This window comes from Oncorhynchus mykiss, chromosome 5 (genome assembly GCF_057628025.1).
Source record: "Oncorhynchus mykiss isolate SJ-2025 chromosome 5, ASM5762802v1, whole genome shotgun sequence".
Lineage (NCBI taxonomy): Eukaryota > Metazoa > Chordata > Actinopteri > Salmoniformes > Salmonidae > Oncorhynchus > Oncorhynchus mykiss.
The window spans coordinates 68,243,038-68,260,201 of record NC_143026.1 but is presented as its reverse complement, the minus strand read 5'-3'; the positions used below and the strand labels follow the sequence as shown (position 1 = coordinate 68,260,201).

Here is a 17,164-nt window from a genome sequence, read left to right as displayed (position 1 = left end):
GGTCTGGAAGGGGAAAAACGAATTTCGATTTTTCTCCTGTGAGATACATTCAGCCTCTTGCGAATTGGAGGACAATTATGAAACACAGAGATATGAAATCTATCTATTATATATATATATATATATATATATATATATATATATATATATATATATTAGTTCATTTTTGGGGGGAAGCGTGGCTTCCCTTGGCATCCATGAATACACGCCACTGCCTCTCAACGCTGAAGATTGTGAGGCGTGTGTAGCCTTTGATCTGATGTGACCACTGGTTGGGTTGGACCATTGGATGTGACAGTTCCCTGCTGTTGTTTTGATGCTCGCGCCTATTGGCTGGCTGTGAGGTGAAAGGTTGTTGCTGTCATCAAATTTGCTCTGAGAAGGGGGGCAGAGCAGGACATAGGAAATGGTACTGATGAGAGGAAATAGCCAGCAGGCAGGGGAAGCTGAGCCAGCACACAGTGCGATGGCAGGTTGCTGATTTACCACAGCAGCCTTCATCTTTGAAACCTCCTACTAGATGCGCTATGCTATACGTTATGACGACAATCAGTTTTTCGACTGACGACAATCATTGCGTGGGGCAGACAAAAAAGCTAAACAGCCCTTTCTTCTTGTTATGTAATAGCATAAAACACAGCAAGCAGAGGGGACTTTGACTTTGTGCATTGCAAATATCATGACGACCAGCTAGCACATTGTAAATTACGAGGAAGAACAGCTATGTCTAAATGAATGTATACCTATTTTAATCTTAGAAATAGCATGTAAAGGGTGCATTGTGTGCATTTGCACGAAGCTCGGATGGAGGATTAATTTACCGGTGACCAATTTGAGTCGCCTTCTGAAGAGGTTTATCGCTGCACTGGTGTGATTCCTTCAGAATTTTGGCCGAAAGGAGCGTCTCTCACCTCATTTGTAAGGATATGCCGGAACAGTGTCATCATCAATAACCAAGTCGGGATAGTCTACTGGGAAGATTCATTTTGGAATCACATTTTGTTGAATATATTAATTATATCAAGCAGACGATAGGCATAAACAATGGCGGGCCCGGAGCAGTCCCAGCAGGTAGAGCAGAAAGCTGAGCCCATAGACGACGCTGAGCTCGCTCTTCAAGGTATCAACATGCTTCTCAACAACGGATTCAAGGAGAGCAACGAGCTTTTCAGAAAATATAGGTGAGATATTCTTCCTGGCCTTCATAATTTCATAAAACGTAGCCTATTATATGATCATATGTAGGTAAAGCAATATGCTGCACCTATCTAATCATGACAGATAACCTTGAATCATTATTAAATATTCACATGGTAGTAGCAAATGTACCCCCCAGCAAATTGAAGGTTGGACAGAAATATTGATAAAACATCAGAGCTCAGCATATTTCCTTTGAGATCGTACCCATCAGAGCCATACAGGCTATTTTATATTTTAGGCTTATACAAGGCTTTGTTATCATTAAAGTATTATAATCTCAGTGGCCAATTGCATCAGTAATTCCCCAAACACACTGTCCAACTAAAGTCCAAAACACAAAGACCATTTGTTCTCTTTGGTAGAACACACTGGTGCCAAACAGTGCATGACCATGGTTAGGCATAGTTTTATTTGAAATGTTTAGCCTGTTTGTACTTGTGATTATGATTATGTATTATTTGCTTTACCCTTTTTTTCCTCTTAAAGCTGCAGATGAATGTTATTGAGTTGGTGTAACATACTGCAGTGAAACAGGCAGAGAGCGTACAATATAGGCTAATGAAAGTCTAAATTTAAATCCAGTCCTGTCTCTTCAAACTACCCCCCCCCCCCCCCCCCCCCCCCCCCCCCCAAACAAGAACAGAAACAGTAGGTTATGTACTACATGCTGGCTCTGACATTCCAAACAGTTGAAGGGGTAATGGTGACTGAGAAATGGAAGGATAGTGCACTGCACTCACAGCAATCCAGCTATTTTTGTGCCAACAGGAGAAACTTCCACCTACTGTGCTAATTTTAGCTCCCAGGATAATCAAGCCTTTCTCCCTCAATGAGTCGCTGATGATGCTGAAACAAAGGACTGAATGTCCCTCTCTGTAAAGCACTATGTGGGAAAACATATCTAGTGACTAAGAAGTTCATGGTTATTTTTATACCAATTTGATGAATGATTTTTGATAATCAATTATGATCTTTATCTTTAGTTTGTTTCCTTAGTAACACAACTTTTCCTCTTAGTTGATACTCAACATTCACTGGCTACTATTTCCCCTGCTTTCTTGAATTATGTTTGGTATTAGGCCGAAGTAACTGTCTCTATCGCTTACCCACTTCGTAAGTATTATATTATTTTTGTCGTCTTCTCCATACTTTCCATCCTTAACGTGTCTATCTCTCCCTTCCATTAACTCTGTCCTCTCTCTTCAGGACTCACAGTCCACTGATGAGCTTTGGGGCCAGTTTTGTCAGCTTCCTGGTGAGTTTCCTCAGACTGCATCTTGGCTGCAGTACAGATGTGTTGCCGTGACCCTTTGGTTGTTTTCCTGGAGATGGCTCACATCCTTTACTGACATTCTCTCTCATGACATCACCACAAGCATGCAAGCTAAGAGAGACAGGGCCAATTAAATGACTCATCCTAACAATGTTAGTGTGTGACATTACACCATACAGTGCATTGGGTGAGTTAGATGTGTCAAGACTTGACTCGACCCAATTTGTGAATGGATTACATCATCATGCCCACTATTGTCCATTTCCCCTCATTTTCAACTATTACCATAATGGATGCATCTTCAACTCATCAAAATAATTTAGCTGTGGAGACTATCACTCTCTTTGTAGTGATGTGTTTGACACTCTATTAGTCAGTCGGGGAAAAGAGAGAGAAGGCAACAGATTTTCTGTAAAATGGTCACAAAACAAAATCCCCCTGTCACTGCCCCTCATGTCAGAGTTGGAGCAACTATGAAGGCAGAGATGACTTCATTCTCCTCTGCCCTCCCATGCAACAAAATGCCTGGAAGGATAATGCATCAGTTAAAGGACCACTGATGCATAGAGGGCCTCATAGTTGCACAAATGAAACATCATTTAAATAATCTGAAAAGCAAACCACATATTTACCAGGGTGGAGGATGCATTCTGTATGTACAGTTGAAGTCAGAAGTTTACATACACTTAGGTTGGAGTCATTAAAACTCGTTTTTCAACCACTCCACACATTTCTTGTTAACAAACTATAGTTTTGGCACATCGGTTAGGACATCTACTTTGCATGACACAAGTAATTTTTTCAACAATTGTTTACAAACAGATTATTTCACTTAACTCACTGTATCACAATTCCAGTGGGTCAGAAGTTTATATACACTAAGTTGACTGTGCCTTTAAACAGCTTGGAAAATTCCAGAAAATGATGTCATGGCTTTAGAAGCTTCTGATAGGCTAATTGACATAATTTGAGTCAATTGTAGGTGTACCTGTGGATGTATTTCAAGGCCTACCGTCAAACTCGGTGCCTCTTTGCTTGACATCATGGGAAAATCAAGATAAGTCAGCCAAGACCTCAGAAAAAAATTTGGGTTCATTCTTAGGAGCAATTTCCAAACACCTGAAGGTACCACGTTCATCTGTACAGACAATGGTACGCAAGTATAAACACCACGCAGCCATCATACCGCTCAGGAAGGAGACGCGTTCTGTTTCCTAGAGATGAACGTACTTTGGTGCGAAAAGTGCAAATCAATCCCAGAACAACAGCAAAGGACCTTGTGAAGATGCTGGAGGAAACAGGTACAAAATTATCTAAATCCATTCAATCAATCAAATGTATTTATAAAGCCCTTCTTACATCAGCTGATGTCACAAAGTGATGTACAGAAACCCAGCCTAAAACCCCGAACAGCAAGCAATGCAGGTGTAGATGCATGGTGGCTAGGAAAAACTTCCTAGAAAAGCTCGAACCTAGGAAGAAACCTAGAGAGGAACCAGGCTATGAGGGGTGGCCAGTCCTCTTCTGGCTGTGCCTGGTGGAGATTATAACAGAACATGGCTAAGATGTTCAAATGTTCATAGATGACCAGCAGGGTCAAGTAATAATAATCACAGTGGTTGTTGAGGGTGCAACAGGTCAGCACCTCAGGAGTAAATGTCAGTTGGCTTTTCATAGCCGATCATTCAGAGTATCTCTACCGCTCCTGCTGTCTCTAGAGAGTTGAAAACAGCAGGTTTGGGACAGGTAGCACATCCGGTGAACATTTCAGGGTTCCATAGCCGCAGGCAGAACAGTTGAAACTGGAGCAGCAGCACAGCCAGGTGGACTGGGGACAGCAAGCCAGTAGTCCTGAGGCATGGTCCTAGGACTCAGGTCCTCCGAGAGAGAGAATTAGAGAGAGCATACTTAAATTCACACCGGATAAGACAGGAGAAATACTCCAGATATAACAGACTGACCCTAGCCCCCTAACACATGAAGTACTGCAGCATAAATACTTGAGGCAGAGACAGGAGGGGTCGGGAGACACTGTGGCCCCATCCAACAATATCCCCGGACAGGGCTAAACAGGCAGGATATAACCCCACCAATTTTGCCAAAGCACAGCCCCCACACCACTAGAGGGATATCTTCAACCACCAACTTACCATCCTGAGACAAGGCCGAGTATAGCCCACGAAGATCTCCATCACGGCACAACCCAAGGGGGGGCGCCAACCCGGACAGGAAGATCACGTCAGTGACTCAACCCACTCAAGTGATGCACCCCTCCTAGGGACGGCATGGAAGAGCACCAGTAAGCCAGTGACTCAGCCCCTGTAATAGGGTTAGAGGCAGAGAATCCCAGTGGAGAGAGGGGAGTAAAACAAGTCCTATATCGACATAACCTGAAAGGCTGCTATGCAAGGAAGAAGCCTCTGCTCCAAAACCACCATAAAAAAGCCAGACTACAGTTTGCAACTGCACTTGGGGACAAAGATCGTACTTTTTGGAGAAATGTCCTCTGGTCTGATGAAACAAAAATAGAACTGTTTGGCCATAATGACCATCGTTAAGTTTGGAGGGAAAAGGTGGACGCTTGCAAGCCGAAGAACACCATCCCAACCGTGAAGCACGGGGGTGGCAGCATCTTGTTGTGGGGGTGCTTTGCTGCAAGAGGGACTGGTGCACTTCACAAAATAGATGGCATCATGAAGAGGGAAAATGATGTTGAAATATTGAAGCAACATCTCAAGATATCATTCAGGAAGTTAAAGCTTGGTCGCAAATGGGCCTTCCAAATGGACAATGACCCCAAGCATACTTCCAAAGTTGTGGCAAAATGGCTTCAGGACAACAAAGTCAAGGTATTGGAGTGGGCAGAACTGAAAAAGCGTGTGCAAGCAAGGAGGCCTACAAAGCTGACTCGGTTACACCAGCTCTGTCTGGAGGAATGGGCCAAAATTAACCCAAGTTAAACAATTTAAAGGCAATGCTACCAAATACAAATTGAGTTTATGCAAACTTCTGACCCACTGGGAATGTGATGAAAGAAAAAAAAGCTGAAATGAATCATTCTCGACTATTATTCTGACATTTCACATTCTTAAAATAAAGTGGTGATCCTAACTGACCTAAAACAGGGAATTATTACTAGGATTGAATGTCAGGAATTTGTGAAACTGAGTTTAAATATATTTGGCTGAGGTGTATGTAAACTTCCGACTTCAACTGTATCTACGAATCAGTAGATTTATTTAATGACTTCCTCTCTGGGATTCTGGAATTGCTCCAGTTACTTATTCAAGTAAATGTTCTCTGACTGACAGTGTGATAAAAGACCACTGAATAAGAGATTGTTGACCAAACAGTGTGGCTCTCACACGTAACACACAGATACAATCCTGATGTCACCGTGTAACACACAGATACACACAATAGGGTCCCGATGTTTCAAGTTCAAATTTCTAGTTTTATTGTCAGGTGCACAAGTACAGTGAAATGCCTTTCTTGCAAGCTCTTTCCCAACAATGCAGTAATCAAAGTAATCAATATCAGTCATACTATAGAATAAACTAGAACAAAAACACACAAGAAATTGAAATAAGTAGAACACGAGAAAGTAAGTAAGCTATATACATGGTCCGTTCCAGGGTCTGTGCCAATGTCACTGTGTTCCATGTGCTGTGGCCTAGAAAGGGCTCTCTGTACTGAGCCTGCGTTGTGAAAGCATTGTGTAACCCCTGTGTTATAACCCTCCTTCAGTCCGATTACAACACACTTGTGGCCAATACACCCCAATGAAAACTCAATCTGGTCTTATTATTAATTAAATCTGGTCCTTATTGTTTTAATTCATTCCATGAGTGTTTTCAATGTGCCAGCGTTAGCTGAAATGCTCCAATGTGTTTGGGTGACGTTGCAGAATGCCATGATGACCTTTGAGGAGGAGAAGATGCAGACGGCGTGTGACGACCTGAGAACCACGGAGAAGCTGTGTGAGAGTGACAACGCTGGCGTCATAGAGACAATCAGGAACAAAATCAAGAAGAGCGTGAGTGGGTGACTGATTTCAGGCAGAGAAGCAGGCAGGCAGGCAGACAGATGTTTCATTTACATGGAGCATTTATGTTTAGGATATCCCAACATTGGTAATGTAGCATGCAAAGTTCTGTCTTGATTTCGGCTGTTAAATAATATAATTGTTGCCAGCTGTTTCAGTATCAATAATCAAAGCCAAAATGGAAACAATATCTTTGTTAACCATCTTCTATATTGAGCGTGATACTGGCAACTATGAGATCATGTCAAACCCACACTAAATGTAATTGGTGTAACTCTCTGAAATAGAATGAAGGAATAGAATGGATACCTGTTTATGATCAACACGGGGCTTCTTCATTGCATAGCTGGACTGACTGATGGTTTAGTTGAGAGTTGATCAGATAATGACCAGACTGCTGTGTGTTTCTGTCTGTCAGTTGGAGTCCCAGAGGTCAGCGGTCGTGGTTGTGGACCGCCTGCAACGACAGATCATTGTGGCCGACTGCCAGGTTTACCTCGCTGTGCTTTCCTTCGTCAAGCAGGAGCTCTCATGTAATGTATCATTTGTTGAATCCACAATCATTCAATAACAACTGTAATGCAAAATGGATCTTAACTAAATTATTTCGGAGACATTTTCTATTCTATAATGTGATATGATTAATACCAGTCTACTGATTTTGGAAAACAAGTAAAATAGGAATCATGAGAGTTAACTGGATTTAACTTTCCATCTCCACTGGACTGCCTCTTACAGTATCTTCTCCACAACAGCGTACATCAAAGGAGGCTGGATCCTCCGTAAGGCCTGGAAGATGTACAATAAGTGCCACAGTGACATCAGTCAGCTGCAGGAGACCTGTGTGAGGCGCTGTTCCTCCCATGAGGAGGATCTGTCCTCAGACCAGGCCAATCACAACTCCCCAGTGGAGGGTGCTGTGACTGAAGAGGCCCTGGACCGGCTCAAGGGCTCCGTCAGCTTCGGCTACGGCCTCTTTCACCTCTGCATCTCTATGGTACCACCACACCTACTCAAGATCATAAACCTGCTGGGTTTCCCTGGTGACCGTCTCCAGGGTTTGTCCTCCCTCATGTATGCCAGTGAGAGTAAGGACATGAAGGCCCCACTAGCTACGTGAGTATGAGTAATACATCACTTCTGAGAGGGAGAGAGCGACTTACTACACTAACTAAAAACCCAACAACAATTTCAAAATTTTTACTGAGTTACACTTCATATAAGGGAATCTGTCGATTAAAATAAATTCATTCGGCCATAATCTATGGATTTCACATCACTGGGAATACAGATAATCAATCATCTGTTGGTCACAGATACCTTAAAAAAAGGTAGGGGCGTGGATCAGAAAACCAGTCAGTATCTGGTGTGAGTGCCATTTGCCTCATCCTGCGCGACACATCTCCTTTGCATAGAGCTGGCGTTGTTACACGGGGTCTGCGGTTGTGAGGCCGGTTGGACATACTGCCAAAATCAAAAATGATATTGGAGGCGGCTTATGGTAGAGAAATTAACATTCAATTCTCTGGCAACACCTCTGGTGGACATTACTGCAGTCAGCATGCCAATTGCACGCTCCCTCAAAACTTGAGACATTTGTGGCATTGTGTTGTGTAACAAAACTGCACATTTAAGAGTGGCCTTTTATTGTCCCCAACACAAAGTTCACCTGTGAGTGTTCATGCTGTTTAATCAGCTTCTTGATATGCCACACCTGTCAGGTGGATGGATTATCTTGGCAAAGGGGAAATGCTCACTAACAGGGATGTAAACAAATTTGCGGCCAAAATTTGAGAGAAATAAGCTTTTTGTGTGTATGGAACATTTTTGGGATCTTTTATATCAGCTCTTGAAACATGGGACCAACACTTTACATGTTGCATTTATATTTTTGTTCAGTGTAGTAGTTGAAGGGAATGACATTCAAGCAAAGGGAGAAGGAAAGGGATAATGTTATTGTTATAATGTTACTTATTCCACATTTTGTTGTGTTACAGCCTGAATTAAAACATTTATAAAATACGTTTTTTTCTCTCACCCATCTACACCATAACCCCATAATGACAAAGTGAACACGTTTTTTTTACAAATGGATTGAAAATAAATACAGAAATATCTCATTTACATAAGTGTTCGTACCCCTGGGACAATACTTTGTAGAAGCACCTTTCTCTAAGAGTCTCTAAGCCCTTTTTTGCGATCCATTGGAAAAACCTCCCTGGTCTTTGTGGTTGAATCTGTGTTTGCAATTCACTACTCGATTGAGGGACCTTGTGTGGGGTACAGAGATACGCTATTCATAGAAAATGATTGAACAACCTATTATGTCATTTGTTCAGCACATTTTTACTCCTGAACTTATTTAGACTTGCCATAACAAAGGTTTTGAATACTTATTGGCTCAAGACAGTTTCTTTGAATTGATTAACTTCTAACATTTTCTACAAACAAAATTCCATTTAGACATTGTGGGGTATTGTGTGTAGATCAGTGACACAATCCCAATGTAATCAATTGAAAAATCAGGCTGTAACACAACATAATGTGGAGGGGTGAATACTTTCTGAAGGCACTGTAGATATGATGTCATCATTTGAAAGAAAAGCAGAGCACAGGTCTTGATTTAGATTTAGGATGATGTGTTGTTACTCTGCACGATGTGTTTCAGCTCATCTCTTTCCCAGCTCTTGGCAAAGTTCTTGTTCCTACTGTTTCATACATGGCCATCTGTTTTGTCATAACTCATAGAGGATCACAGTGGCATATTATAATCATAGCGTATTTATTCTGTGTGTAATACAGGGAACCAGGGACAGGTTGTCACGATCGTTGTAATGATGAGACCAAGGCGCAGCATGAATAGAGTTCCACATATTTTTTATGAACTGAAACTCACCAAAACAAAACAACAAACAACCAAACGAAACGCTACTGGTGTGCACACAGGCACCTAACTGTAGACAAGATCCCACACCAGAAAGTGGGAAAAAGGGCTGCCTAAATATGATCCCCAATCAGAGACAACGATAAACAGCTATCTCTGATTGGGAACCAAATCAGGCCAACATAGACATACAAAACCCCTAGACATACAAAAACCTTAGACATACAAAAAAAACTAGACATACAAAAACCTAGAGTACCCACCCTAGTCACACCCTGACCTAACCAAAATATATAGAAAACAGAGATATCTAAGGTCAGGGCGTGACACAGGTGTTTGTTGTAAAATGTAACATTTGAAGTCATAGAGAATTGGGGACATATTGAGTACAATTGCATGCTGTCAGTGGCAGTTGAGTGGTGACTTATGATGACTAGTAGATCTAAGAATAGCAATAATCATTCCCATGTGGTGAAAAATAGCCCTGAAACAAACTACCATTTGCTATTTATGAAATTTAGATGGTGTTTTACCAAATTGCTGCAGTGGGGTTTTGTTCGATACGGCATCTTTACAAAGCTCTAATTTGACAAGAAAAGAAACCTTGTTGCATGTTAACTACCTAAGAACTTGAATGTACTGTAATCGATATTTATTAAAAACATCTTAAATTGTCATTCAAACAAACCGTTTGCATCTCTCTTCCCTGCCCAGGTTGGCCCTCCTGTGGTACCACACAGTAGTGCTGCCCTTTTTTGCACTGGATGGTTCTGACACTCAGGCAGGCCTGGAGGAAGCCAAGGCCATTCTGCAGAGGAAGGCTGTGGTCTACCCCAATTCCTCCCTCTTCATGTTCTTTAAAGGACGTGTTCAGAGGTTAGAGGTGAGCATGGGGTCATCTGAAGGTTAAATAACAGTATGTTGCCACTTAGTGTTGTACAGGACAGTAAGTGGTTGTAGCTCGTAATTGTGTCAAGTGATGAGTTGTGTGCTATCTCCATCTCATCTATATCTCATCTATCTCCAGTGCCAAATTAACAGTGCGCTCGTGTCCTTCCATGATGCACTAGAGCTGGCATCAGACCAAAGAGAGATCCAGCACGTGTGTCTCTATGAAATCGGTACTTGTTAACCTCACATACATGCATGCCAACTTTCAAATGAGCACCCAGACATGCAAACACTCATCATGTACTGTTTACAGTCACTGAGAGACAAATCCATCTGTTGTACCTATTTGTCTTGTCTTGATTTCAGGCTGGTGCAGTATGATAGAGATGAACTTTGAGGATGCATTCAGGTCATTTGAGAGGCTGAAGAATGAGTCCCGGTGGTCCCAGTGTTACTATGCCTACCTGACTGGAGGTGAGAGAGCCACTGCCCAGGAACTTGTGGAGCATTGATCGATCATCATCATTTCATCTTTATCTTCTCAAAGTTATCTCACACTCTAAACCCCCCCCCCCTTTGTACAGTATGTCAGGGAGCTGCAGGGGACTTGGATGGTGCCAAGTGTGTCTTCAAAGATGTCCAGAAACTGTTCAAGAGGAAGAACAACCAGATTGAGCAGTTTGCCCTTAAGAGGGTGGGTCATTTTCATCTAAGTGTGTTTACCATGTCTTTATCCACTCTTTGTGAAACTAATAATCATGAATCCTCTCCCTTTCTCTGCCTTGGCCTCTCTGCCTCACCCTACTGCAGGCGGAGAGACTGAGGAAGATGTCTCCCACCAGAGAGCTGTGCATTCTGGGAGTCATAGAGGTGCTGTACCTGTGGAAGGCTCTGCCCAACTGCTCCTCCTCCAAACTTCAGCTCATGAATCAGGGTAAGGGCTGGAGCCCAACCTTTATCATCCTTCACATGTCATCATATCTAAACAGCAATACAACAGGCATAAGCTTTTTATTACACTATCAAAAAATATGAAATTCTTAAATGCTTCCTAGAGAGAAGACTGAATCTCTTTACCCTGTTTTCTCCCCAATTTCGTGGTGTCCAATTGGTAGTTAGTCTTGTCTCATCTCTGCAACTTCCATACGGACTCGGGAGAGGTGAAGGTTGAGAGCCGTGCGTCCTCCACAACACAACCCAACCAACCAAGCCGCACCGCACTGCTTCTTGACACAATGCCCACTTAACCCAAAAGCCAGCCGCACCAATGTGTCGGAGGAAACATCGTACACCTGGCGACCGTGTCAGCGTGCACTGCGCCCGGCCCACCAGTATGCGATGGGACATGGACATCCCTGCCGGCCAAACCCTCCCCTAACCCGGATGACACTGAACCAATTGTGCGCCGCCCCATGGGTCTCCCGGTCGCGACAGAGCCGGGACTCAAACCCAGAAACTCTAGTGGCACACCTAGCACTGCGATGCAGTGCCTTAGACCACAGCGCCACTCAGGAGGCCTGAATCTCTTAGTTAAGGAGTTTCCTATGACACAGTGGGGTGCTAACCACTGTACTAACAGATTGTAAAGTATTGTACAATTTCTGTTTAAGACATCGTTCCCTCTCGTTTTAGTGTTACAGAGTGTGGATGACGCATCGTGCAGGGGTCTGAAAAACCTCCTTCTTGGTTCCATTCACAAATGCCATGGAAATAATAAAGATGCTATCCAGGTAATTAGATAATTTGTACCTAAGCACATTATTGTACTATCATTATATTATCATATGCCAGTACAAACAATGAAGCACTTATTAGTTATTCATTATCTAGGTATTTGTGCTGAATTACAGTGAATCATAAAGTATTCAGACCCCTTGACTTTTTCCACATTTTGTTACGTTACAGCCTTATTCTAGAATGGATTAAATAAAAAAATCCTCATCAATCTACATACAATGACAAAGTGAAAACAGGTGTTTATAAATTGTTGAAAATATCTAAAAAATAAAACACAGTAATGCCTTATTTATATAAGTATTCAGACCCTTTGCTATGAGACTCGAAATTGAGCTCGGGTGCATCCTGTTTCCATTGATCATCCTTGAGATGTTTCTACAACTTGATTGGAGTCCACTTGTGGTAAATTCAATTGATTTGATATGATTTGGAAAGGCACACCTGTCTATATAAGGTCCCACAGTTAACAGTTCATGTCAGAGCAAAAACCAAGCCATAAGGTTGAAGAAATTGTCCGTGGAGCTCCGAGACAGGATTGTGTCGAGGCACAACATTGAAGGTCCCCAAGAACACAGTGCCTCCATCATTTTTAAATATAAGATGTTTAGAACCACCAATAATCTTGGTTGCCGCCCGGCCAAACTGAGCAATCGGGGACGAAGGGCTTTGATCAGGGCCTGATCGTCACTCTGACAGAACTCCAGAGTTCCTCTGTGGAGATGGGAGAACCTTTCAGAATGACAACCATCTCTGCAGCACTCCACTAATCAGGCCTTTATGGTAGAGTGGCCAGACGGAAGCCACTTCTCAGTAAAAGGCACATGACAGCCCGCTTGGAGTTTGCCAAAATGGCACCTAAAGACTCTCAGACCATGAGAAACAATATTCTCTGGTCTGATGCAACCAAGATTGAACACGTTGGCGTCAATGCCAAGCGTCACGTCTGGAGGAAACCTGGCACCATCCCTATGGTGAAGAATTGTGGTGGCAGCATCATGCTGTGGGGATGTTTTTCAGTGGCAGGGACTGGGAGACTAGTCAGGATCAAGGGAAAGATGAACGGAGAAAAGTACAGAGAGATATTGATGAAAACCTGCTCCAGGAGTGGCTTCGGTAGAAGTCTCTAAATGTCCTTGAGTGGTCCAGCCAGAGCCTGGACTTGAACCCAATCAAACATCTCTGGAGAGACCTGAAAATGACTGTGCAGCGACGCTCCCCATTCAATCTGACAGAGATTGAGAAGATCTGCAGAGAAGAATGGGATAAATTCCCCAAAAACAGGTGTGCCAAGCTTGTAGTGTCATACCCAAGAAGACTCAAGGCTGTAATTGCTGCCAAAGGTGCTTCAACAAAGTACTGAGTAAAGGGTCTGAATAGTAAATGTGATATTTCAGGTTTTCATTTTTAATACATTTGGAAAAACTTGTTTTTTCTTTGTCATTATGTATTGTGTATAGATTGATGAGGGAGAAAAAACGATTTAATACATTTTATAATAAGGCTGTAATGTAACCATTTGGAAAAAGCCAAGGGGTCTAAATACTTTCTGAATGCCCTGTATATCATTAGATTTTCCTTTGATCTTTCTCCTCACATCTAGTCGTTCCAGCTGGCAGCCAGAGATGAGTTTGGTCGACAGACCAACTCTTATGTGCAGCCATACTCCTGCTATGAGCTTGGATGTGTCCTGCTTGCCAAGCCAGAGGTGAGGATATCTCAACTCAGACAATATGTGCATGTGGGTGTTTGTGTTCAACATTTAATTAAGGAATTTATCTCAATAAACAAATGAGATTTTGTTTTGCATTGTGTTTCTATCCAGACGGTGGGAAAAGGGAGAGCTTTTCTGCTTCAGTCAAAGGTACATTTATCAGATTATATAAAAATATGAATAGTTAGCAATTTCCTGTTTTGAAATTACTGGTACAAACAGCCTTTGTCTTAACACAGTCCATTCTAATTGTGAGCACGTCATTGTATTATTTGCTCTGCCACAGGAGGATTATGCAGGCTATGACTTTGAGAACAGACTTCACGTGCGCATCCACTCAGCCATGGCCTCGCTGAAGGAAGTGGTACCTCAAAGACCCGCCGACCACTGATGTAATGATCACTCAGCCTCCAGCTGTGCATTTGATGATACGGGAAGCATGGCTTTTACTATACATTGAAAGCCATTCAAAACCACAGTATGTCAGTCTCATCAGACACATTTTTATTTTCTTATACACACATCCAAGTACAATAAACCAACAATTTCATAGTCAATACCAACAATTTCATAGTCAATACCAATCTAGTGTATTTGGGGGGTTTTAGCCTTGCAACCCCTCCTTCCATTCTGTGGACCATAGTAACTTCTTGAAGAGGCACACCTTATTCCCATTTCAGGTTTTCTTGACCATAGGTAGTAATAGTACAGTTAACAGTAGGAAACATTGTCAACAAACATTTTCATCATTAGATAACACTTTCAATGAGAAAGTGTTATAGTGAAGTCAAAGTGACAACAACCCTAAAAATGATTGAACAAGAACTTAGTGGCCTGCTACCTTGTGGTATTGTATCACCCAGCGTGCCATGGAACGCATACCATTAAGCAGTAAAACGTTTAATTTTGGAGTTTTTCTGACATTCACATTATAGCTTACAAGTAATATGCACAGCCAAATGTATTGTGACATTTTAGCACAATTTTAGTCCAAACAATGTTATAGATTAACATGATTTATTTTAGTTTCTAAGCAGTGGGCATTGATCTGCACACTATGCATACAATTGCAGGGGTATTAGTAACCCAGGGACCTGAAAGCTTATTTTCTACAACTGTAGATACTTTGGATGACAACACCCTTATCAGGACACAGAACACATTTATATTCATATTTACTCTGGTTTTTAAACAAAATGCAACAAGGTCCTATTAACTACAGGCATTGTAATAACCACGATAGGATTTAAGTTATTCAAACTGGACATTCAAGTTTGATATTCTGTCATTTTAGTGTGATCAGGCTTTTCTATCATCAGGCCACACTGATGACGAGTGAACCATTCAAGACAGTCTAAAACTAAATTGAAAGTGCAGGGTATTGTATCACTCTTTTTATAATCACTCTGAGGTGCAATAAAAGGCAAAGCAATAAAAAGCTAAAAGTCTACTCATTTTACACTGGAAGTTTCATTAGCTATTTCAAGTCCCACTTTACAAATAAACAAATTATAAAGGCTTAGCACAAGCACTACACAGCACAAATAATTTATTAGCAAATTCATACTATATGAGAGGTGATATAAACTGTCTTTACTTCATACTACAGGAAGGGTGATATAAACAGTCTTTAATTCATACTACATGAAGGGTGATATAAACTCTTTAATTCATACTATACTGAACAAAATTATAAACGCAATATGTAAAGTGTTGGTCCCATTTTTCATGAGCTGAAATAAAAGATCCCAGAAATGTTCCATACGCACAAAAAGCTTATTTCTCTCAAATGGTGTGAACAAATTTGTTTACATCCCTGTTAGTGAGCATTTCCCCTTTGCCAAGATAACCCATCCATCCACCTGACAGGTGTTACATATCAAGAAGCTGATTAAACAGCATGATCATTACACAGGTGAACCTTGTGCTGGGTACAATAAAAGGCCACTCTAAAATGTGCAGCTTTGTCACACAACACAATGCCACAGATGTCTCAAGTTTTGAAAGAGTGTGCAATTGGCATGCTGACAGCAGGAATGTCCACCAAAGCTGTTGCCAGAAAATTTAATGTTCAGTTCTCTACCATAAGCCACCTCCAATGTCGTTTTAGAGAATTTGGCAGTACATGCAACCGGCCTCACAACCGCAGACCCTGTGTAACCACGCCAGCCCAGGACCTCCACATCCGGCTTCTTCACGTGCGGGATCGTCTGAGGAGGGAAATGGGGGGGAGGGGGTATGTGCTGAGGAGTATTTGTCTCTGTAATAAAGCCTTAATATGTGGGAAAAAAACTCATCCTGAATGGCTGGGCCTGGCTTCCCAGTGGGTGGACCTGGCTCCCAAGTGGGTGGGCCTATGCCCTCCCAGGCCCACCCATGGCTATGCCCCTGCCCAATCGTGAAATCCATAGATTAGGGCCTATTGAATTTATTTCAATAGAGTGATTTCCTTCTACTCAGTAAAATCTTTGAAATTGTTAAATGTTAAATTAAATTGTTAAATGAACATGCCATACTAATAAAGGCATTTTAATTAATTATATGAAGAGTGCCTTGGTCCTCCTTTCTTTTTGATGACCAATTTACCCCTTTTACCAAAGAGCACCTTCTGTCTACCAAAATGTACTATTGTGTACCTTAGTAGCGCTTCCCTTCCTCCTCTTTCTACTTGTTAAATGTTGCGTTTCTGTTTCTGTTCAGTATACATGAAGGGGGATATAAACGGTCTTTGCATCTGGTGCTTGTCAAATGTGGAATAACTCTTTGCCACCCTTCATATAGCATGGTATATTATTATGAATGATTTCTGAAACATCTATATAGGCCTTGTGGTAAAGGGCTTGTGAAGGCTTCAACATGCTATGTTTCCTTTAAAGTGGGACTCTTTTTTTCATGTTCAAGGTTGTTTTTGAACATTGTTTTATCTACACTAAAGTCAGTCACTGACCTCCCATCTTTTCCTGTGATTGTGTAAAGGGATGTAAGATGTGGTGTGATGTATACCTTTTGACTACTGAGTGTGTGACCAGTAAGTGCTGGTATAAAGGAAGTTCACAGCTGTAAGAGAAAAGTGTATTAGAATGACATGTAATAAATAATGAGTTAAATGTCATTATATGTATACCAAAAAACGGGGACATTCCTTTCTTAGAAATGTGTTCTATCCACTTTGTTGTGGGGTTGTGGAGGATTATGTGGATAGAGATGGTTACATTGTAACAGGAAGTTGTTCCTATGTGGTGTCAGAGCCCTACATACTGTTCAATAAAGTGTTGTCAATTAATTCTGCATTTCGAATGAGCTGTTTCACTTTTATGCTGACAACATCCGTCTTGTGGCTTAATTTATGTCCATATGAAAAACTGAACCTTTTCTATAATTAGTTGGCACCATTTGGAGGTGGTGGCGGCAACTTCAGATGAC

General features: G+C 41.7%; 1 protein-coding gene across 2 annotated transcripts; it reads left to right on the top strand.

Moving 5' to 3' along the window:
- The first annotated feature begins 178 nt into the window (after positions 1-178).
- LOC110524390 (tetratricopeptide repeat protein 39C) lies at positions 179-17,031 on the top strand. 2 transcript variants are annotated; one of them, XM_036978134.2, is made up of 15 exons: positions 179-1,181; positions 2,407-2,455; positions 6,381-6,509; positions 6,937-7,051; positions 7,274-7,634; positions 10,117-10,285; positions 10,430-10,523; positions 10,660-10,767; positions 10,878-10,987; positions 11,104-11,227; positions 11,926-12,023; positions 13,631-13,735; positions 13,853-13,891; positions 14,028-14,133; positions 15,852-17,031. In XM_036978134.2, the coding sequence occupies exons 1-14, from the start codon at positions 1,045-1,047 to the stop codon at positions 14,130-14,132; spliced, it is 1,743 nt and encodes a 580-aa protein (XP_036834029.1). In that variant the 5' UTR covers positions 179-1,044; the 3' UTR covers position 14,133; positions 15,852-17,031. The 2 variants fall into 2 exon arrangements, 1 of the variants encoding a protein (XP_036834029.1); XR_002473580.3 differs by having other exon boundaries at positions 400-1,181; positions 14,028-14,219.
- The last annotated feature ends 133 nt before the right edge of the window (positions 17,032-17,164 follow it).

Excerpts from the sequence above, each read along its gene's own strand:
- LOC110524390 (XM_036978134.2), top strand. The coding sequence starts at position 1,045 with ATGGCGGGCCCGGAGCAGTCCCAGCAGGTAGAGCAGAAAGCTGAGCCC. Across the intron at positions 7,635-10,116 it reads ATGAAGGCCCCACTAGCTAC|GTTGGCCCTCCTGTGGTACC; the intron begins GTGAGTATGAGT and ends TTCCCTGCCCAG. Across the intron at positions 11,228-11,925 it reads ACTTCAGCTCATGAATCAGG|TGTTACAGAGTGTGGATGAC; the intron begins GTAAGGGCTGGA and ends CTCTCGTTTTAG.